The sequence below is a fragment of the Ptiloglossa arizonensis genome, chromosome 13 (genome assembly GCF_051014685.1).
Source record: "Ptiloglossa arizonensis isolate GNS036 chromosome 13, iyPtiAriz1_principal, whole genome shotgun sequence".
NCBI classification, from domain to species: Eukaryota; Metazoa; Arthropoda; class Insecta; order Hymenoptera; family Colletidae; genus Ptiloglossa; species Ptiloglossa arizonensis.
The window spans coordinates 6,145,876-6,169,026 of NC_135060.1; the positions used below are offsets into that span (position 1 = coordinate 6,145,876).

Genomic DNA, 23,151 nt, shown 5'->3' on the forward strand with positions numbered 1-23,151 from the left:
CGAAAAGTTATTTTTATAAAATTTGTTACAGTGATGTTGAAACGATATTTTTTCCAAAGTTATAATAAGAAAATTATAGTATGAAGTTAGTGCACAGTTTATTATTTGGATTGAGAATTAACCGAGTTGTTGGTATACAATTGCTCAGATAAACGTATTCAGTTACCAGTGCTAAAATTCTGTCATTGAGATCATTTGTTGTTTACTTAACGCACTGGCGAAATATCAAGAATTTTTTAATTCAACGATTAATTACATGTGAAAATTAAAACATTTACATTTTCATCTCATTTCGTTCCACTTTGTTATATTTTTATTTTTTACTAAATAAGTCGCTCATTACATCTCTCTGATGAAATATTATATTTAAGATCTACTCAACTCGAGCGTGTAAGTACATGCCTTTTAAAATTTTAAAAATGACGAATTCATCCTCGACAGTCTAATATGTGCAACACGATAGTGCAACGCGAATATCAAGGATCCCTTCTTGAAATTTTCGGTCAAAAAGCAACGATCTTTCGGAAGCACAACTCTGTGCTCGCGACAGTAGTATCCAATAATCGGCAGATGCTCGATTGTTTCATAGTTAACTGCTACGTATTTCTCTTCTCTTTGCCATCTGGTCGGAAATCTTAACAACTACATTTATATCGTAAAGCATTTTGTATGCGCTTCGCCCGCGATCGTCTGCCACTGCGATCGATGGAGACATCTATCGACGGTCGATAAGTATTCTATTTTGCTTCGTTCGGTTTAGAGAAACGAAATAAGTTTTTCAGATCTTTGAACTATAATAGTAATTTCAGTGTTCACTTTAGTTGTCGTATCTATTGAAAAAAATTCTAAAATCACATTTTTCAAGCATACTTTTTGCCCAAACTAGATAATAATTGTATCATCGTTTACTTAACTCAACGAATCGACTTTACGGATTAATAAGAAAAATCACGCGTGTTTTAATAATAGAATCGATGATTGCCCTATTCGGAAAGTATTGCGCCATCAAACTTATTCTTCGTACACACTTCAGGCCCACACGTAATGACTAGACGTTTTACGCGGTGCATCCGCAGTTGCATCGATCGCAGGTGGACGTGCCGCCACTCGCTTCAAGCCTAATATACATCGAGTATTAGGTTTACAAAACAGATACCCTACTTCATCGTAGGGTTTCAAGGGGTTGGATCGGTGGTTTCACAATGGGGGAAGGATGTGGAGCTTTTGGATAATTGGAGATGGGATTCTAGGAAAGTCGACAGGGTGGGAGATACTAGTTACTCCCTTAATTTGTGCCAATCAGCTATCTGTCTCTGCGGCGAGTTACAAACTTCTCTCCAATGATTCAATGCTGAGTCTTGGCAATTAGAGCCACCAAATTCGAGCCGTCCGATCACCTAAAATGCAAGCAATTGCATTAATCAATTATTAATCGACCAAAGGTTGGATAAAGATATTTTGTACAGTTTAAACAGCGAAAAGTTGTAGGGGTTTGAAAATTGCAATTTCTTTGGATTGATTTATTAATTGGACTATATGTTGCTATGTTTTGCAACACAATGGGAAATGAAGAATTAAATGACGATATACCTCGTTCTTTGTAACACGATCCCAATCGAGCAACATGAATTCAAGACTAACGTTGTTAAGACCATCTGCGCCATTTGGAATATCGAAAGCGAGGGACTCGTTGAATACCGGGCTGAGGGTGCGTTTCTTCACGTGCGTCTTCTTTTTGGCGATACGTTGATTGTTGTATAGAAGATAGATCTTGACGTATGGATCTGCCAGGCCTGTTACGTCCATTTTCGGCAAATTCTGCGCTTTCAGCACGACCACTGTTAGTCGGCTATTCATTGGTTGCCAGCAAAATGAAACTAACAGCTCACCTCTACCTTGTGCTTGAATCTGTAATAAGAAACACAAGTGGATTTTCCATAGACTTTTAACATTGTTTTCCTCAATTAACCACCTTCTTGAATTGAATTGTACGATCCATAATAATCCTTGATACTGTCTACTGTTACTCTATTTGAATTAATATGTATAATTGCTTACATATCAGAAACCTATAATAATATTCATTTCAAGTCTTAACGAAATAAATACTAAATTTTATGTACGCAAGGCTACAAAACCTAAGAATAATTAAATATAAAGAGTTTATTGTGTTTTAAATTAAAATTTTAATTTAGGCATAACAATATAATAAATCATATGATTATACGACTAGTGTTGAATTCCAGAGAACTTTAATTACATCTATATTGAAACCTATGTGTTTCTGAATAATCAGGGGTTTGTTTTGTTAAGATACCTTAAAAACTTAATTTTTAATGAGTTTTTAAATTAAAGTGTACATTTAGAAATTTCTATAAAATGTTGGAATTTGATATATGACATAGTAATAAACTATCTATATCAGTATTATCAACAATTTCTTAAATTTGTTCAAAGTTCTTTTTTATCAATTTGTTAATTTTTAAATAACTGACACTTATTTAGTTCAGTTCTTCAACTTTCCTAACTTTTGATTAACCAATGAAAAAATATTCGAATCGAAACTGTAATAATTATTTAACACTTTTGTCTTTAGAAATCCTTATAGAAAAAAATATACAAAAACAGGTACTATAAGTAAGTTTAAAATGAACAATGTTGCTAACAATGCAAACATTTTCATTTCCTTTAAAACTCTGATTAATGAGAAAAATTAACAAGAAAGCTGTTGGTAACAGCCATATCATAATGAACTATCAGAAAATATAGAATAAAAAATTGTATTGCTTCTAATACCTCCAAATCGCCTGTTTTTTTTGCCCATCATTTATTTCTTACCTTCAGGCTTCGGGGGCAAATTTTTCTACACAATGATATCTCCTGGTTATCAGCATTGTCCAAAGCGGGTACCGACGAGAGTGCACACGTCAATTCGCCGATAATATCGTCCCGAGAGTATCTATCAAAGCTGAGTACTATGAAGTGTAGACTGATTTTCTGTGAACGATAATGGAAAAGTTTATTTTATGAATCATTCGATTGGTACTTGTGCAAAATTAATCTAATTTACTTTGAAAGAAGTTCCGATAACAAATTTACTAGAAATTGAATTAAATCTGAAGATCTGAAACACCATATATTGTTCCCTGACAAATTTTGTTATATGAAAAAGTATATGCAGATATTTGTAAAGTATTACATTTTATAATACCATAATTTTTAATTTCAGAAATATATGTCCTTTTCATTTTCTTGTTTCAAATTAGACATAAAAATACTTCTACTTGTTTACAAAAAATACATATTTTAGTTCAGAAAAGATTAAAAGAAGACAAACAATCTTTTTTAATTAGTCACATCTATACGAATAATAAATAATTCTAATTTTTTTGTTAGTTTTTGGAATTTCAAAACATTACAGTCATTACACTTCAGTGTGGTGTTTCTGATTCTATCAAGTTCTATGGTTTGTTTAAGGGGGTCATGGGCCAGCAAAATTCAAAAAGGTCTCTTGAAGACTTGTGGATAAAATTTATTTATTAAATTCTATACCTGTAGCTGATCTTTCGATATTCCAAAGAACGTGAAGTCCTCATTGTAGACTGGATCCCTGGTGTTTCTGAGAACTCTAGTCTTCACCTGGTGCAGTTTATCTGGCAACAATTTTAGCTTAACATATGGATCGCTGGTGCTGTTCTGCTCCCTTGCAGGTAGCCCCTTGCAATTGACGACGGTTACCCCAAGTGCATTCTGCTCGCTTATGTATCGGAGCCTAAATACCAGTTGGCCCAGGTTGTCCTTGTTGTTTTCTGTGTTGTGATTCTTCTCGCGTTCCACTTTTTCATTATTTTCGATCTCTGCCTTATCACGTTCATTCTCGATGCTTAGAGTAACCTCACCAGAAGGTGTTTGAGCCGGTGTGCCTGTAATTAGCGAACCGGTAAATTATGCAAGTTATTAAAAAAGAGTATTTTTTTAATGTGGCTAATCATAAGGCTGATATTTGGAATAGTGTTTCGAGATTTCAATATCTTTAGCGAATAACTGTGTTGCAGTTTAGTATTTGCTTTAGGCAAACTTTCAAGATTATGGTATTTAATGTAAAATTTGGATAGCCCTAAGCTGTTCTTAGGAAGTATAAGTGTATATTTTATGACCAACCAAAAAAAGAAGATAGCGTCTTTTCGTCTTTCATACATTTGCTGTTACCAACCCAGTAACTCTCTGTCTCCTTACATTCGTTGTCAACTTATACTAAATGTTAGTTATATTTTAACATTATCTCGATCTGATTTTTATATAAACCGACTGTTATAAATAAGATAATACATAATTCTGTGTTTTAATCTTGAAGGTATCAAAAGTTACTTATGAAATCGTTTAAATATTTCAAAATAAATCAGAGGTGTTCGATCAAAATCAAACGTACGAATAAGATAATTTATTATTTTAATAATACTCAAATCTGCGATGAAACATTCCGGAAACGAAACAAGTTGTTTCTTTATTTATTATATCGATGTGTTCAACTTTTAACAGAATACATTCTGAACAAACCTGAAACAATGGTCGAGTAAATTTTCACGAAATTCGTTCTACCGTGAATGTGTTAATGCCGGTAACATAAAGATCCTCACCTGTGCCCTGAGGTGTCCTTGACTGAGAGTAAGGATTCGACGATTGAGATCCAGTCGGGCTTGGTGTCTGTCTAACGGAACCGGGAGGACTCTTGACAGGTTCTGTGGGACTTGGGCTCTTCTTTAGATAATGGCTGGTGCTGCCGGGACTTTTAACCGCCGTAGGTTTCCTATGTGGCGGTCTGAACGCCAGGGACTTGTCGGAATTCAGTTTGGTGTGCTCGCGACGTCGTCGACAGAGCCACCAGGTCATCGCGACGGCGCATAGTAGAAAAGCGGCGCCGATGCATAGCACCACTACCGTTGTTGTCGACACTGGAATTACGTGTATTTCTTTTCAGATCCATTTACCATTGTCGAAAGCTTTCGAGACTTCCAAACGATTGCTCGTCGAGAACGTTGAGATCTCATTAGGCGTGTACGATATTAACAATCGGGCATCAACGTTCGTAACTGCACAATCGCGTTTACTTTCCTCGATATACTATTACTGTCATTGTTGTGTTACCCGCGACGTTGAAAAGGCTCGGATTTCTATTTATACACTCGTTTTATAAATACGAAAACCGTATAAGAAACGACTGGGCCGATCATTCATTTTACGAAATCATTTGTCTCGAAGAAAGAAATTATTTGACGAAAGTAGGTAACGGTTGGGTAAAAGGTGTCGAACATTGAAACGACAACTCTCTGGCCGGTGTTCGAAACTATTGTTGAATCATCGTGACAACGTGTAGATTGGATTTATTTTAATCGTACAAGTATCATCCATTATCAAATAACACGATGTAATAGGAAAACGAGCACACAATAGAATCCTAAGCGACGATACGTGAAACGTTCACGCATATTCGATGGGATGATGTTTCCAACGAAATGGAACGTTACGAAGACATCAGTTCTCGTTATTCTCTTCGTTTTCTGTTCGTGACACTGTGTCCGAGATTATTTATCTTTCCTTTAATCAATTACTCGAACCATGAACACGTATTTGCGTTGTCGATTCCAAACCGAGGAAAAGATTATCGGCAGATTATTGACACCCGAGTGTCCAGCGATTAAGAGCTCAGTGAATCATGGGTCGAGTGCCAAAAACCACCACATGGTTTCGCGACTCGGTACATAACCGTAACAAGAAACTATCGTTCGGTAGTTTTTGTTAGAAATTGTGAGAAACAATCAATTTGCGAACCATCGTGACAAAAAGACTCGAACAGTACGTACAATTCAGTAAATCGAGAAGATTCTAACATTGGAACTCTTATTCCTGACACATACATTGGTATACATTGTACACTTTTTATTGTGTTAATTTATACAACATAGAAATGGATAACGTTCTTCCTACATATTACGACATATTCTTCTACACTTGATTGTTACTTCTTTTGTATCAATGTTGATTTTGTTCGTAACGTAGAATTGCGTCAATCAATGTTAACGTATTTTTTGCGAAGGATTCGCAAAAAGGGTCGAAAACGTTAAGTTTCAAATATCGAGTCTCGTGGAAAATTTTATCGATTTTCTTTTTTTATTAACCGCGCACCACGAAGTTCAATGTTCATTTATCGTTACCTGAGGTTATCAGGTATCGCGCGTCAATATATTCGTAATTCGTTTAGTCGTAAGTCGGATGTTCGTTACGAAAGCTAATAGAGTCTCGTACGCGGCACAGAATATGTCGAACATGGTGTCCACGGCAGCGAGGTTTCGTTACGCTTTGCTTTACGAATTGAACAACGATCGTAAAACAACGAAACACGAATACTTGTAGCCAGGACCGGTACGAGAAAAACTCGAAGAAAAAAGTTTGGTGCTCGTGTCGATCGAAAATGGTTCACCGATGTTTCAAGGCGATGCAAGACCCTGCACCGCGAAAATCATACGGCAGACAATTTTAAATTCAGGGTGGGGGTCCTCGTCCACTGTACTCCCCGTTTACGTGTTTCGTTAATAAATTGTCACCTTTTTTTCGAGACAGCGGTCGTTTTTTATTCCACAGAAAACGTTCGACACACGGCCAGACTCAGGGAACGGAATATGTCCGACCGTATACGATTTACAACTGGTAAATTTGACAAAACTGGCGTTCACGAATGAAACAAACATCGAGAAACGATCGTGGCAATGCAACGATTCGGTTATTTCGACGATTAAAGTAACACAGTCCGAGAACTATATATATAATCTCGGTACCCTGTCTATCCTCGAAAGAAATTCAACCTTCCGATACGTGTACGAACGGATCGAAAGAGAAATATGCGTCAAGCTCGAAGGGACTCGAACGGAACGAAGCGAAACGATCGCGATCGATGGAAAACACCCTGACTCCGAGTCGTTCGTATTCGTGCATAATCAACCGTAACAGCTGTCCGGGGATATCGCAGGATCGTCACGATTTCCTCGACTCGATCGGTGTTTTACGATCAGGTGTCGTCGAACGTTACCGATTTTAAGCCCTTTGGCTCGTAATATTGCGACACGGCCGAACAGGACACTTCCTATTGTCTATATACGAGAAAGGAGTCGCGTTCGGTTACGTTTGATCGGTAAACGGGTATCGGGTGTTTGTGATCGTTTCACGAAAGGATTTTGTTGTCGGAATATGGCGCACAAAAGTCACGGAACGGAATCGTGGACGCGTAGACCGAAATCGTTCCGTAGACGATATCGTTCGACGATCGAAAGATCGCACTATGGTGCAATCGTGTCGTGCGAGGGTCTGATGGAATTTGTTCGTCGGAAGGGTCGATGTTGCGTCGATCACGATGGACATACGGGGGCTGCTTCGGTCCTCGAGGTACGCGCAAGTTCGAAAAAAATAATCGGGCGTTTTCCACGTTGACGAACCACACTCACCGGAATCGACAGGTCGAATAAGAGGTCCGTCCTCCGTCACTCCTCCGACCATGTTCGGCCACGTTTTTCTCACGTATTTCAACGCTTTTATCCGCGTAAGTCACACGGCCACGGCGCACTGAGCGAATATTTACGGTGTGCGGACCGTTCGTGGTATTCCGTGGCGACCATCGGACGAAATGTTCGATCAATAGTAACGGCGTGAGCTTGCGCGGAATACGCGCCTCTGGAAAGGAACCGACGACGACGACGACGACGACGACGACGACAACCACGACGACCACGACGCCGCTGCACGGAGACAATGTCGTACGTCGGTGCACGTAGGGGTAGGGGAGGATCGAAAGAAGGAGTGTTCCCGCAGGTAACGAGGATCTCGGCGCAGGTGACGATGCACTCGGGAAAAGGTGCATCTACCGGCCGAATCGATGCGCTATCGATTCGGTGTTTCAGCAACGAGGTACGGGGCCGAACCTTAGCCCCCGTGTGCCAAAACTGACTACACTGGACTTCTTTTTTTCTTTATTTCTTTTCTTTCTTTCATTTTTTTTTTTTGTTTTTTTTTTCTCTCGCACCGTCGAGTCGTGGGTGAAATAAATTTAACGAAACGTGGACAGTGACGCATTCCGTTGCCGAGGCGAGGGTGGAGCCCACTTAATCTCGCGGTTAGCAGAGGTTGCGGAATTTTTGAAAACATTCTCGTAGGCGGTAGTCGATGGAACGTAACTTGCAAGGATTCGTTCGGTGGCTAACGACGAGAGTGCAGTGCAATTACCAACCGTTTGTTTCTTCTTTCCCGCGGAATTGTTCGACGAGTAATTTTGTTTCCGGGTTTTTGGGGAAATTGAGAACGAATCGGGAGAACACGGGGAACGATTGTATCCTCGAGAGAATGATTTTCCTCGAGGATCGATCCTTTTGGATTGTTAATCGTCGAATTCTGTACCGATTTTTAGTAGAAAATTCACAACGCACCGAATTGTAAACAATGATTCTCGACGACAGGGTAGGTAATCCATCTATATTTATATTTGGGCGTGGACTACGGTGCAATGGACCTTTCGACGAAAAATCGACGTGTCTGAGCAGTGGTTGAAAAATATTTTCTCATACGAATCGTCAGTAAGAACAACAGTGAGAGAATGTAAAATTGTACGAAATAGTCGAGATTACAAGTATTGCGAAATAATAGTGCGATTACGTTAAAAGGTTTTCGTTTGTACCTTTATTTTTATCGGTTTCTTATTTTACCGACGAGTCTTTCTTACGATGCTCGGTCTGGTCTGAGTTCTCTATAAATAGATAATTATTCGAGCGATTAAACGCGTCAAAAGTCTTATCGGAAAGTCCACTAGTAAATCCGGGTTGGAAGGCAGTAATTATACTCTTAATATCGAAGTTGCTTCTGGCGAATGAATGTTTACGATTAACGAGAGCTGAAAATAAAAGTGTTTCGTTCGTAGAAAAATGATTCGTTGACTCTTGTTCGCGAACTCGTCGGTGTTCGTTGTATTTTCCGTTTTAAACTGTACGGTTTTACGAAACGATGTATCACAGTTTTTAAGCGGTGAAACTTCCTCCGGTTGTTGAAACCAAAAGTTGTAACTTCAATCCCCCTCGGAGTGGACGCGGGCTCGCGTTCCGTTTTGAATTATCGATCTACATTAAAGGCATCACGCGGAAGATAATTCCATGAGTCATCTGTTACTTCGTGGTATCTAATTAGATGACTAAGTTGGCGGGTCTATGACGAAACGTTCGGAAACGGTGACAAAGAGTTGTTATTTTTAACTGTATTTTGAAACTGTTACGGTACGTTATTATGTTTCTGTCGTATTCCCGTTAACGCGATATCGTTGCGAAAGCTATCCAATACGGTAAATTCCGAAAGGGATCGATGCTTTTGGAAAAAATAAACGAAATTGAGATACATTTCACATTAAACTTCCTCTTCGAGATAATCGACTTGAAAAATACGCGCGACAGGGCTGCACTTGATTAACATACTTATACAGTCACTGTATTGATCTTGCAAACTTGTAAGCTTGGGTTTCTAGGTAACTATTCAAACGTAGATACAATATTTTCGTATAGTTACAAAATATTTCTGGTGTTTCCTTTTCTAAAATATATTTTTGCTCTTCAATTATTACTTCCGCGTATGTGTAATGCGTACGAACAGGATACACACCTGCGACGAGAATCATTAAACCGGATTTTAGGTAAATACGCGCGTACGTTTTTTAATATAGTTCTCAAAAATGAAAATTTGTACGGAAAATATTTTATTCTACGCACGTTTAATTTATTCCCGAGAAATAATCAACTTCCTGTCCATCGCGAATCACGAGGTGACGATAACGAACTTTTCGTTCACTTTTCTATCGTTCGATCGATATTCAATGTTAATTAACGACTAGTTTAAATTGTACTTTTAATCAAAAATCCGTTATCGCGACGAACAATGACGTATGGTCGAAAATGTGATATTTTTCTTTTTTTTTTTTACGTTTCTATTTTCGTCGAAGCCATCGAATCTCCTGTAGTTGAAAAGTGAACACTACATTGGTCACTTTTAAAGAATTTCGAGAATTTGAATTATTCATGATATTCAAATAATGCTTTCGCGTTCCGTGATCATCGATATCGGATTCCGTTGAAATACGTTCGAACAATATTTACGTCCAATCAGAATCGCCGGTAACGGATATTAAATGCATATGTTTGTAATATATATCAGGGCGCGACATTAACTTTCTTGTTTACCCGGATAGCTTCGTATTTTCTGTTTCGAAAATACGCTCGACGATGTTCGACGCAAAGATAAATTCCCGTGAAATATCGTCGTACGCGAGGCGCGACGTAACGCGTGCATGTCGCATGAGCTTTTTAAACGAATTGGCATCACGAAAACGAGAAAGTACGACTAGAATCTCGAAGCTTTTAATGAAATTATTATCGAACGCGAACGAATCGAATTTTTCGAGCGACACGGTTACCAAGGATACGTGAAACTGTTCCAATCTTTGATATTGCTAACTTCGAGTTATCGAGCAACGTGTTCCTAATACTTTGATAGCCACAAGTTTCGCGCAAAACTTTTGCCTGCTGGCGACCACTTTCTCGAGAGTTTCAACGTAACGAAAGCTTTCAAACTGTTTTCTGATACGAGATTTCTATATATAACAAATTATAAATACTCAAGCATCAACGTTAGATATTTCTTTCAGGAAACAAAATTGAACGAATATCACTTTTAAATGTCGGGGAAAGTATTCGCGTATACTTTCTCGTTGTGCTCAAGAACAATCGTTAAAAGATATTTTAAAATTATGCGCGTGTACGACGAAATTGAATTGAAAATTAATCGATCGAAAAGTGTGATTGATATGTGTGGATTCGCATCGATTAATTAAAAATTGTTTTCTTTTTTAAGATATACGTGGCACACGATTGAGCTCCATATATCAAAGGTGTATGGGTAAATGATGAAAAACAAAAATAGAAAAATCGTCGCGTATACGTGACAGCGGCTGTCAAAGTACCGATGTATGTACACTTTACGAGAAAATGGTGTCATTTTTATAGGTGAAACAATACGTGCGGTTCAAAAAAAAAAAGAAAAACGTAAATAAGCAGAGATACTGTAGGTCGTATATTTGAGATAATTATGAAAGTGGAAAATCTGAAAATTCATCACTTATTTTCTATTACATCGATCTAGATTATAATGGTACGGAGAAGGACTATTAAAAACATGTTGACTTAGGTCACATTCACAGTCACCGGCATATATAATGAAATAAGCAATGCAGTCGTAAAAATAAATAGCCAATATCTTCCCCTTTATACGAAAGAAGAGAACAGTTGACCTTTATAAGAATCCTGCCGTACGAAGTGAAACTCAATTTCCATAAAGTAATTCTTTTTTTGCTCACGAAAGGGCGTTCGCAAATATACGATACACGATACGTGTACGTATATCCTCGTTTGTGTATAAAAACAAATCTTCTCGAGGAAACAAACACGATTCTTCCACGAGACTGAGAAAAATGAAACGTTCAGGCTACGTGTAATATCTTGTACACCTGTCGATATTCAATTTCCACGAGGCAATTCGCGTTTTTATCGTATCGCCGAAGGAATACTCGTTTCTTATAAATCTAGAATACCGCCAATCGAGCGTAGTCAAAGTAGGCGCCATTAGCTTCTATGCATTTCTGCGAAGGATCGATAACCTTTTTATCCCGACTCGAGGAATTGTCTGCCTTGGGATTCAATGGACTCTTTGAAACTACTTTTTTACAATTTTCGTGCAAGACCGATCATTTTGCTTCGAGAAGCAACGGTCGGGGGCGGAACCTCGCGATCCATTTATCGCAATTTTTTAACGATCAAGGAGCAGCACCCTTCGCTTCACCGATAAACCCAAGTTTCGCGGCTTGAGAAGACTCGCGTCGAGTGTTCGAGTTGCGATAATGCAAGGAGTTTTTACACTTTGAACTGCTACGGTACAAACGAACGATCGCTACGGAATAATTGGACCGATTGAATTCAGCAATGGAAACAAAACGATCAGCTTGATTCGACAGAAGGGGAGGCCGCTTTCATCGAGGCAACGCACGATCACACGTGTCAAATGGACACTGCACACGCTAGAGAGGAATTTAGCTGTGAAAGGATCATTCACCCAGTCCACTCCCGGGATATTGCACCAACAGACGACTATGACCTATCCAGTGGAACGCAACACGATTTAAATGAAAAGAAAGTGATTAACGTCGACAACTTTCAAAGTATACTTTATAACGTTATTGTTTACAAGCACTCGTTCGTTGGAACTTTATCGCTGTACCTGAACGGTACGATGTTTCGGCAAAATGGAGAAAAGTAACGTTAGCGATAAAAAGTTGCGTAGACGAATACGTGTCAAGTTTTTCGAAAACTCCAATGGATAAATATACATCATAATTTATCATCTAGGATCGATTTTTCTTTCTCTTCGACTCCATTTACGTAAATAGTTTTCTTAAACATTTCTCTTTTATTATATTTAGAACAAAATTTTCAGGTACGATCAGCTTATCGTACCAGAGGTGTCAAAGTTTGGTCTTCCAGTTGATTGTACTTCGAGAAGACAAGAAGGATTCGAAATATTAGCTGGAGTGAATGTATTTATGAATTCTTAATACTCACGGACGATAAATCCGAGGAGACGATGTCGGTAATTATTAAAGCGACCTGTGTCACGATTTTGGAAATTCGATATTGTCGCTCGTTCGGTGATACATTGTAAAATATACGATTTATGCTCCTGTGGTATGCACGCTTATTTAAGATTTATATAATTGATAGCAATTGTGTATTATTTTCCAGAAATACGTGTGAACCGATATAGAAAGAACGTATGTGTGAACGAACTCCGATCGAAATCGAAATAAAGGTCGAGTCGATAAATGATAATAGCCTCGGTTGTGTATCCGTAGGGAGTTTCTACGGCAAACGAATGATTCTGACCCTACTTGCGCGGATACGAGTTAAGTCTAGCCAGGGAGTTATCATTGGTCGTCTTTTGTCAATTGCATCATCGCTATCTTATCCGTTGTTCGTCCGTGACGTCATGCAACGCAGAGTGAGAGAGAGAGAGAGAGAGAGCATGCGCGTTTCAAAGCTTAATATCGCCACGGATACGGGAAAACGTGGTTTTCCTGAGCGCATGTTTACCTATGCTTAACCAATGGGGCCACGCAACGTTGTTACGTCACCGTCGGTACACCATCGATGTACAGGACCTTTCGCAAACGATGGCCACGATGTTCGAAGAAGAATCGAATACTTTCGAAACGATTTTTACGAGCGAGAAGCAACGTTCTCGTACCGTTGTCACATTATTGCGTCACAGTCGTCGAAACGTAAATATGCAGGTTATCGATAATTTATCGAATACCTAATCGCAATATCCTTTCCTTTTTCTTTCGAAAGAGTACAGATAATAATGTTATTTTTAACGTATTCGGCGTAAAATTTTATTTCGGTGTATCGTGTCAATTACAATGTTTTCTCGAAACCGGTAGACGCTTTAATACCCACCTAAAGTAACTTTATCGCGTCGGTGATTTACTGCGAGCATTAGCGACGTTTAAAGCCCACACGTCGATTAAAGCTGAAAATAAATATTTCTTTTTCGTAACGGAATCACTCGTAGAAGAGTTTCTTCACCGTCGGCCGGTGAACGCATTTATTTCAACAAGATGGAAACGATTTTTCCAAATACTCGAACGTTCGTAACACGTTGACGTTACGCTTGCGATTACCTGGGATGAGCTACAAAACGATCTCGCGAATCTATGAAGAATTACAGATAGAAGAATAAGTGAACGGTATCGTTCGATGTAGTACTGTTCGTTAAGATTCATCGCACGACGAAACTTATCGAACAAGCTGCTACGTTGCAAAGAAGAAAATTCTGTTCGGCGATACGTCATCGTCGCGATTGTAATTCCTCGCATAAAGACGATCTATTCTCGCGAGAGCGAGCAGCACGGTATCATTGATTAACGTATATACCTGAAACAACCTGTAAGACGGTTCTACGTACACTGCGTCAGCTGGTGTCTGCGCAGAAGACAAATATCGAGCGGGTTCGTAGTAGCGTGGATTCGTAGTCACGATCAGACCGGCTTTTACGAGCGGCTCGATATAGCCACGGTGTGCTCGCCGTGGAACGAAACGGTCGTACGAACCTTCGCTAAACGGCAGCTATTTTCTTCGACGGATTGAACGCCGCTGGAATAATTAATATATAACCGCGTAACGACGAGTGGTGCATCCGTGACGGTAATCATGGGCCTGACAGATTTCCGTATAGTTTTCGACAATCCTTGGAGCACGTACTTCCCAGGACAAACGGTCAGCGGGAATATCATCGTCGTGCTGGACAGTACGAAGAAGATTCGCGGTACGTTGCACCGAAATCACGGATACCTCGTGGAATGAGTCATTCTATGCACTGGGCTATTTCTGTGTATTTGTAATTCCGTTCGTGCACGTTGCCTGGCGAAAATCAGGGATCGATAGGTGTCACTGGACACGAGATACGACCGAGGGGAGTATCTCCCTTTTACCCTACGAGTTTTTCGATATTGTACAGTGTCGAGTACAGTGTGACCGCGATTCTGTGAACACGGGAAAATCCACACCGATTGTGATCTCGTATCGTTTTGTACGCTTCGCGGGATAGCTTTGTCACGCGAGAACACGGTGTTACTTACAATCCAATTGGTTCAATTAAGGACGTTCCATGTCGTTGGGATTATTTTCATCTGGACAAGGACGCCTAGAAAGTTTCGGGACGAAACACCGTGCGACGAACAGACGAGAGCGTGTACCTCGACGAGCGGAGAGTTCGAAAATGTATCGTGCACGATCACCGCGTAATTGTTTCGCGGATCTTCTATTTTCGAGTTTCGTTCTAATTTGTAAACGAAACGCGATACATATCTCGGTATTGTTGTCGCCGCATTCCCGCGGCGACTTTTTCCTTCCTGCGAGGTGTAGTTTAATTATAGCACGACCGTGTAGTACACCCGCACAGTGGAAACGGATAGCGACGATCAGCCGTGGAACTTTTGTTTTCGTCACGCTGTATCGTTTCCCGCAATGCGTTACGTGTTCTCGTATTGTCCTTGCAATTGTATCCTGTGCCCGTGTCTGTGATATCCGTAGCCCCGTTCGATGATATTTCATTTCAATGCGATTTCGTACGTTCGAATGCTTCGCCTGTAAACACGACTTTCACGTTGCGAACGTGATCGTGCCACTCGCGTTTTCGACCCACTCCACGGGACATCCGTGCAAAAATATATTAATTATTCGTCCACCGATCGATACCGCGCACCGTTTGCGTACAATGTAGCTGCGTTTTTATACAACGTCGGTAATCGTCGTATTGTCGATGGTAATCTCGATCCGCTTTATATTATCCGGTCCGATTCAATCGTCTCTTTCCAGTAGAGCAGCTTGTACCGCTCTCGTTAATAATTCAAAGCGTTTCTGACATCAATCGTATTATTTAAAGCCGCTCCTCTGTGTCGAGTAATGTATTTCGGTACGGTAACACGGTTCGCGCATCATCGTGTATTATTACAAACATCATTTTTACCGCGACGGGTACGAAAGATTCGCTTCGAAACGATCGAAAGTCGATTTCTCGATCACGGTGCGAAGAAATTTCAAATGCTAAAATTCGTTTCAACGGAAATGAAAATATTTCTTTCACACGATCTCGCAACGTTTCTCTCGTACTTGATAATTCGACTTTCCAAATAAGAACGAAACACGAATGGGACGTGTCCGTACGATTGTTAAATGGAAAAATCGGATATTGGAGTGACTGAACACGTTTCAACGGGAACGATATTATTATTTCTGACGCACAATCTTGCATCGTTTCTCTCGTACTTGATCATTCAACTTTCTAAATAAGAACGAAACGCGAACGGTGGTTACGAGTGAATCTCGATGATAGAACACGTTCGTACGATTATCGAATCTAGGTAGCGTCACCTATTTTCATTTATTCGTTATCGCGAATTTAGCACTCTGGAATTTTGGAACTGGTCTTGTTCTCTTTACAGGGATAAACGTGACAATTAAGGGTGTCGCGAATACATGTTGGATGGCCGACAAACAAGAAACGGACGAGAGGGGAGAGTCCAGAGAAGTGAGCGAGGCGGTCAGGGCTCACGAAGAATATTTCAAGACAAAATATTATCTGGTTGGATCGGCTTCCGGTAAGACTCTGTACGATTACATTCAATCATTGATATCCATTCCTCGAGACATTTTTTACACTCCGAGTAAAAGGTTCGATAGTCGATTGTACTCTGTCGTTCGACGAATTCTTTTCTTTTATCGAAAACAAGGAAGATATTGAGTCGGTACTACCCCTATTGGACCACCCTGTGATAATATCTGTTAATCAATATCCATGGGGAAAGATTTTATTTCAACGATGGTTTGGTGATGTTTGCTAGAAGTTTAAATAATTTTCACTTTTCAGGTGGTGAGATCGAAATACAAAGCGGGGAGCACAAATTCCCGTTTCAATGTGTTCTACCGACCAATTTACCTAGCAGTTTTGAATCGAATTCCGGACACGTGCGGTATACTGTCAAAGCAACTTTGGATCGTCCCTGGAAGTTCGATCAAGAAGCGAAGAGCCCCTTCACAGTGATACAGCCTCTTGACCTTAATCAAGAATTGAGGGCTTCGGTACGATTTATTAGCCAGACTTGGATTACTAACATTACGGAACGGTTTAAAGACGAACATGACGACTGTGGTAATCTTTGTAGAAAATTAATAGTCAATCTTCGCAATTTTCATTCATTCGTCACGAATGACGACACACTCGACCAATGTTGCACGTTTCTACCGTTCGTGTATTAATTTTCGTTTAATCGTCCATCAGTTATTTTCCGATCGTTCGTTTCAACGTTTCGTTCACTATTTGAGAATCGTTAAACGTGCATCTCGTATGGTGTACAGTGACGTGTAAAAATTGTAGGGCAGTTACCTTCTTCGTTTTGCTTCGAAGAGGGGAGCTACGACGAATTTTCGATAACATATATTTTATTGGTCCCTTTCGGTATAAAAAGATAATTGTTTGGAAACTTTTCTACACGCTACTGTACGTACCACGTAACGATTTTCCATCGTACCGTGTTTTACATTTAGAAAACGTGAGAAAAATATTTCGGATAATAGCCGTTGATCGATGCTGTACGGAAAAATTGGTAAAACTCGAAATCTTTCGCGCTGTCGCTAAGAAACAATTAATCCGATTGAAGAATACGTCTCTCAGGACGCTTGAACTTTTCCCAAAAATATTTTCCGATGTCGTTGAAAATCTATTCTCGAAGACTGTTCGCTCGTTCGCACTGTCCAACCTCTGATCCGGATTTCTTATTTTCAGGAAAAAGTCCAAGAAGAAATGAGTAAAACGTTTTGCTGTTTATGTTGCGCGACTGCGCCTTTAACCGTAAATTATTCCTTACCCGTCAGAGGCTACGTGCCAGGGCAGACGATGCCAATAAAGATCAATGTTGAAAATTCGTCGAGTGTAACGGTGAACACCGTGAAACTTGTTCTTTATAAGGTATGTGCAAACCAAATGCTAATCGATTGGGAAGGTACGGTTTCTTCGTTTGGAAGTAAATCGAAAACGCGAGGGAAAACTTCTTTGCAGGAGGCTTCGTTTTCTCGAGAATCGATCTTCGAAACTCGACGAGCAAGAGCACGTTAACGTGCTCCGATCGTTGCTTATTGTTTCTCTTGAAATATTGGATCGTTCGGAAGGTCGTTTCGTTTTATTCGCGAAAATGAAACACAATTTCTTCAAAGTGTACAAACATTCTATCAAATTCAACATTCTCCATTTTGGAAAACGAAATCACTTTCGTTTCGATTGTTCGGGAAGTCGTTTCGTTTTTTTTTTGCAGTGAAAATGAAACGCGATTTTTTCAAAGAGTATCAACGTTTTACCAAGTTCAATGTCCTCCATTTTGGAGAACGAGACGACTCTCCGAACGAGCCAATAATGATAAAAAGAAATATTTGAACCGTTCAAGGCCATTCCCTCGTCTTACAGCGAGACCGCAAACTACCTTCTCGCTTAATTATAGATTACAGATAATATACCATCGGCAGTGTTTACGAACACCAACGCAAATAGAAACAATGAGTAATGGACAGATCGGTCCACACGGTGGATATTCAAAATCGATTTTCTCGTAAACGAAGCTTCTCGTGTCTCGAAGAGTATCATTTTTGCTTCTTGTCGAGTATTTCGACGCGTCCTGCGTGCAAGACACTCGTACAAGGTGTTCGAAGATAACGATGAAATCGTGAAGTCTAGATCCTAACTTTCCACGCAACCTCACCGAGCAACGATTCGAAAACGGAAAAGTTCGTGGTGGCGGAAGTTGGCAAAGGACCGGTCGAAGGTGGAGCTACCGCCGATTATGAACAGAATCTCGATATTCCACCGCTACCGCCGTCGAATCTGAAGAATTGTGGGATCATCGACTTGGAATACAATCTGAATGTCGTGGCGTGTGTCTCCGGATGGTTGGTAGCTATTGTAATATTTAAAAGCGTATCGACGATCGTCTTTTACGTAAAGACGAATGTTCGAGTCAGTTCCCGCAGATACGTTAATCGGTTAGATAACTACGTTAATAAGTACGATGGAAATAACCCCCACGGTGGCCCTGATCCGTCGCTCGATTGTGAATCTAAGACCGTGTGGTCTTAGATGCGTGTCAAGGTTGTGAAAAATTAGTTCAAGATTCGCTGTTCGACTCGTGTTACCATGACTCATCCGTTTATACATAAATGAGATCCACGAAGAAGAGCGATTCGATAACTCGAAAGACCGCGGCGGAGTATCGTGTGAAATGATTTACTCGTTGTGAGATTGAACGGAGCGAATTGATGATTATCGTACGGATCGTTCTGTTTCAGGTATCATCGAAACTTGTCGAAGAGCACCCTAGTTTTCGTGGGTTCGATACCGTTGATAAACTATCAGATACCGAGTGCTCCACCGGCGGAGACAACGAAAGCGGAAGCTGGATGGTCGGTTCCCGATGGTGTACCAACATCGAATTTGTACCCCGATTTACGTAAGGGATATTACGCATAGTTGTTACGTAACTATCGTGGAAACGTTGTTTGTACCGTTTGTTGAAGAATTTTGGTACTTTGAAAGACAATTTTTAATCGAATGTAATTGTTCGTTTTCAGCTCCGCCATCGTACGAGGAATCGAAGAACGGTGCTAAAACACTTTGGGAGCGTGGCGAATCGGAGCACATTTTCGGTCTGACGAATCATTTCGCGCCCAGATATCCGGTCTATAATTTCATGCCTGTTCAATGAATAACGAGGTGAAGCTTCCGGAGGCTTGATCTGTAAAAGAAAAGAAAAAAAGAATCGTTTCTTTCACAGAGTAGCCTGCAGAGCACTTGTTAGGGCCTCAACGATGATGATAATGTCAGGAATACGCTTTATCGTGGACACTGTTCAAGCTGAGGGTCCTTGATTCTTATGGTAATGTTTCTCCATCCAGTTCGCACAAATTAGGGAACTATTGAATATTTATTATAAGGCTGGAGTTACTCACAGGGCAGTTGAAAGGATTTTCATTCAGAATGAGTACTCGTGTAATTCTCTGCGGATTTTTTATTCTCCGAAACGATTGTTAATAAGTGTGTTAAGATATTTTACACTTGATTTTAGAGTAACACTGCTTTGAGTATAATGTTAAGAATAGTATATAACTTTCTATTATTATTACACGTTTATCATACTCGACAGAAACGAAGAACGATTCAAACGCAAGCAAGTAAGATCTGTATTTATATTCATCATGTTGTGTGTAAAACGTATGTTTTTCATATATTGTAATCGTGAAATTCTATCAATTGTTTATATGATTTTATAATATCGTATATATACATATATATTTGTTATTACATATATTATTGTATATTGCATAACTACGTGTTTTCTCATACGAAACGAATAACGTGTATCATATTTCGAAGAATATCGTAATTATTATTAAAAATAAATAATTATTATTTTTTATTACAACATTCTTTAAATTTATATGTAAGTATTGTACCGATCACGGGTACTTCGAACCACATTCCTTTTCTTCGTAATACTTCTTATGATATTATCTAATCTCGTTTAAGCTTTAAGTTGTACTTTTAATACTTGAGATTACACGTTTATTTTCTTCTTCTTATACAGCTTAATTTCAGTCTTAATAGCGGCTTTATGCTTAAATCGTACGAAACTTGATATTTGTGCAAGTCGGGATGGACGATAAGAATGTGTTCTGCAATATTAGTATACAGAGGGTGGTGCTGCCATCGCGTGGCGAGTATAGGAATTATTGCTCTACAAACTTTGTTAGGCGTTTGGCCGCTGATAATACTGCGCAGAAATTTAGGTTCAGTTTTGTCCGTTCACCGTTAGATAGCATTACGAGTTCCTATATACTGTGGAGTCTATCGGTTACTAAAGAGCATAAGGAACACGTAAGAAGTATAAGGAGATAACGTAAAACGATTTTATCATAACATGAACGTTTGTCAATAAAACCGCGACAACTAATAAACGTTTACATAATAACCAATTGCACAAAGCTTATCAAATTATTAATAATTAACTTCATCTACTTCTTACATCGAATCATCGTGCTCAAAAAGACGATTTACATATATGTACTACGTAACAGTCAAGTTCCTACGATACTGACCACTTTACTTCGTACGTGTTCCAATAAGAGAATTCGACCACTACAATTTGGCAGTTTCTAAAATTATCACATTGATTAATGTCAAACCATGAATTTCATTTAGATAAAGCTTACATCGAGCATCGCGAAAAAAAATTAATTTTACGATTTGGAATTCTTCTAAATAAGACTCAGGACTTCTCTTGCGAGAAGGGTCAAATCTGTATCGATATCGATGTATCGGAGTGTTGCCACAATCGCATAGAGTTATTAAGATTAAGCCGATAAAAGTCATCTACATACGTGCATCGGTTAGTCAGACTGGCACGCGATTTCGACATGGATCGTTGATACGCCTATTGCGGTAGTCCTGCAATCACCTACAATGGGCCATTAAATTGTGAAATTTATTTTCCAATAGTCTTAAACATGTCTTAAACTCTACTTTGTTTATCAACTGCTTTCCATTTCCACCTTTCTATTTCATTTCTATATCTCCATACATCTTTCTTTTTATTACATTTTGACAGTACAAAGAAAACATACCTGTCAGACGTGGATACGAGTGCTGAATATGCGAAATAATATTTATTAACACATATAGCGCACGCATAATGTAAACGGGAAATACATTTTACGGACGCGACGGTATACTACCTATTTGATACCATTCTGGAGTACATCTCTAATTGAATGCGCACGCTTGCGCTTTAAACATATAGGAGATGCTGCCCCCATGTGTCGTGATACTTAAATAGAAGTTGTAACCGCTATTCACCGCTTTTCAAACGTCCCCGTGAGCGCATATCGATTCTAGCGCGATAAAGTAATCGTCGGTTTCGCACGAGCGTCCTGTTAGTTACGTCTTTTTTGTATAAAATAATCAATTATTTGTAACGGTTAACATGGAATCTGCTATTGTGCATCTTGAACAGAGTGTAAGTGAATTTCTTAATAATTTGCGACTTGTACCGTTTTGAAGGTCACTCATGTTTTACGTTGATTGAATTTCGAACTTCATCGGTTTGTAAATTTCAAATGTTAAATTGTAATTTTTTCGTTAATATTTATTTGATATGTTTTTAAATTGTTCGTCACGATAGATTCAAAAGGCTGACGGGAAATTGGATGTGATTGCGTGGCAAATTGACGCTTTTGAGAAAGAATTTGAAGATCCAGACAGCGAGGTATGTTTTGGTTAAAACAGAGTTTTGAAATAAAATGCAACATAAATTTGATCATGCATCGTGTTCTAAAGTCAGATTTAAAAAACTATTCATCATCATCACTTGTAATTATGTTTCCTATTGTTAATTGTTCAATTGGTGGAAATTAATTATAATGTAACTGATTCTTTTGACAGACACTAAGATCAAGAATTAAATTTCCGTTTTTAAGTTGTTGTTTGTTGTATGCTTTTAACAGATCTCTGTGCTTCGTCTATTACGGTCTGTTCATCAAGTTACAAAAGATTATGAAAACCTTCATCGAGAAATATTGGAGGTTCAACAGTTACAAAAGCAACTTTCAGATTCTCTTAAAGCGCAATTGTCCCAGGTTGTTGGGCATTTTAATTTGCTACGTAATAAGATTGTAGGGCAACATAAATCTCCACAATTAAAATAAGAGTGGAATAATTAGTAATATTTTTTTTTACCAATTCTACGGACATTTTTAATTTGTTTATACAAATTTGTTTCAAGCCTTTAAAAAGTAATGTAATTATTTGAAAGACATTTCTAATATTAATAATTACTACAACAATATGTATTTCTTACAATTTACGTGAAAGATTCATCAATTTTTCACTATTTTGCTATAGAAAATGGAACATCATATGCTTTTGATAAAAGAAGAAATAAGTATTATCAACTGTGAAAGAGAATAAACTACTTTATTAATGAAAGTATAATATTTTTCAACTTTTATTTCAATTTATTTGTATTTAATATTTATGTATCTATAGCATATTGTTAATAATTTTATTCATCCCTTAGTAACATTTATTTATTAGAATTTCACAAGGCAATTATGACAGATGCAATATTTTGAATTATTTCATAATACATTAGTAATTGTAAAAAAATGTTTATTTACAAAATATAAAAAATAAGTACAGCATTAAAAAATTCATTTACAAGTTTTGCATATAGGATTTCTTGTGATTTAACGGTAGCTAATGTTACTGCATCTTCCAGTGATTATTCACATCTAAACATACATTTGAAAATTACCAGGTTTGCAAAACATATCAAAGTAATTCCTAAAATTATTTTGGTATCTTTGTACCTGGTAGTAGTTGTTAGGTGTTTGTCGTGCAAAAATATCATTTCCACAATTGACC

At 38.7% G+C, this 23,151-nt stretch overlaps 3 protein-coding genes across 5 annotated transcripts; 2 read left to right on the top strand and 1 right to left on the bottom strand.

The window, feature by feature from the left end:
• Positions 1 to 1,260: 1,260 nt before the first annotated feature.
• On the bottom strand, positions 1,261 to 21,458 carry Syt4 (Synaptotagmin 4). Of its 2 annotated transcripts, XM_076325011.1 has the most exons (7): positions 21,354 to 21,458; positions 21,111 to 21,187; positions 4,638 to 4,952; positions 3,553 to 3,923; positions 2,839 to 2,997; positions 1,591 to 1,908; positions 1,261 to 1,397 (listed from the first exon to the last, which is right to left on the bottom strand). In XM_076325011.1, the coding sequence occupies exons 3-7, from the start codon at positions 4,888 to 4,890 to the stop codon at positions 1,278 to 1,280; spliced, it is 1,221 nt and encodes a 406-aa protein (XP_076181126.1). In that variant the 5' UTR covers positions 4,891 to 4,952; positions 21,111 to 21,187; positions 21,354 to 21,458; the 3' UTR covers positions 1,261 to 1,277. The 2 variants fall into 2 exon arrangements, with proteins under 2 accessions (XP_076181126.1, XP_076181125.1); XM_076325010.1 differs by lacking the exons at positions 21,111 to 21,187; positions 21,354 to 21,458 and adding an exon at positions 7,497 to 7,741.
• Positions 14,138 to 20,138, top strand: LOC143153972 (arrestin domain-containing protein 17). Of its 2 annotated transcripts, none has more exons than XM_076325671.1 (7): positions 14,138 to 14,454; positions 16,133 to 16,288; positions 16,558 to 16,769; positions 17,473 to 17,655; positions 18,415 to 18,626; positions 19,023 to 19,183; positions 19,305 to 20,137. In XM_076325671.1, the coding sequence occupies exons 1-7, from the start codon at positions 14,340 to 14,342 to the stop codon at positions 19,436 to 19,438; spliced, it is 1,173 nt and encodes a 390-aa protein (XP_076181786.1). In that variant the 5' UTR covers positions 14,138 to 14,339; the 3' UTR covers positions 19,439 to 20,137. The 2 variants fall into 2 exon arrangements, with proteins under 2 accessions (XP_076181786.1, XP_076181787.1); XM_076325672.1 differs by lacking the exon at positions 14,138 to 14,454 and adding an exon at positions 14,585 to 16,051 and having other exon boundaries at positions 19,305 to 20,138.
• LOC143153611 (uncharacterized) lies at positions 21,386 to 22,643 on the top strand. Its single transcript, XM_076325020.1, has 3 exons — positions 21,386 to 21,745; positions 21,911 to 21,994; positions 22,233 to 22,643. Exons 1-3 carry the CDS (start codon positions 21,713 to 21,715, stop codon positions 22,431 to 22,433), a joined length of 318 nt encoding a protein of 105 aa, XP_076181135.1. The 5' UTR covers positions 21,386 to 21,712; the 3' UTR covers positions 22,434 to 22,643.
• The last annotated feature ends 508 nt before the right edge of the window (positions 22,644 to 23,151 follow it).

Coding starts and splice junctions, on each gene's coding strand:
- Syt4 (XM_076325010.1), bottom strand. CDS start 7,548: ATGGTCGGAGGAGTGACGGAGGACGGACCTCTTATTCGACCTGTCGAT. Junction 4,953..7,496: donor TATTCGACCTGTCGATTCCG/GTGAGTGTGGTT, acceptor ACGTAATTCCAG/TGTCGACAACAACGGTAGTG. Junction 1,398..1,590: donor ATCGTGTTACAAAGAACGAG/GTATATCGTCAT, acceptor CTTGCATTTTAG/GTGATCGGACGGCTCGAATT.
- LOC143153972 (XM_076325671.1), top strand. CDS start 14,340: ATGGGCCTGACAGATTTCCGTATAGTTTTCGACAATCCTTGGAGCACG. Junction 16,289..16,557: donor TCTGGTTGGATCGGCTTCCG/GTAAGACTCTGT, acceptor TTCACTTTTCAG/GTGGTGAGATCGAAATACAA. Junction 18,627..19,022: donor GTGGCGTGTGTCTCCGGATG/GTTGGTAGCTAT, acceptor GTTCTGTTTCAG/GTATCATCGAAACTTGTCGA.
- LOC143153611 (XM_076325020.1), top strand. CDS start 21,713: ATGGAATCTGCTATTGTGCATCTTGAACAGAGT. Junction 21,746..21,910: donor TTGTGCATCTTGAACAGAGT/GTAAGTGAATTT, acceptor TCGTCACGATAG/ATTCAAAAGGCTGACGGGAA. Junction 21,995..22,232: donor TTGAAGATCCAGACAGCGAG/GTATGTTTTGGT, acceptor TGCTTTTAACAG/ATCTCTGTGCTTCGTCTATT.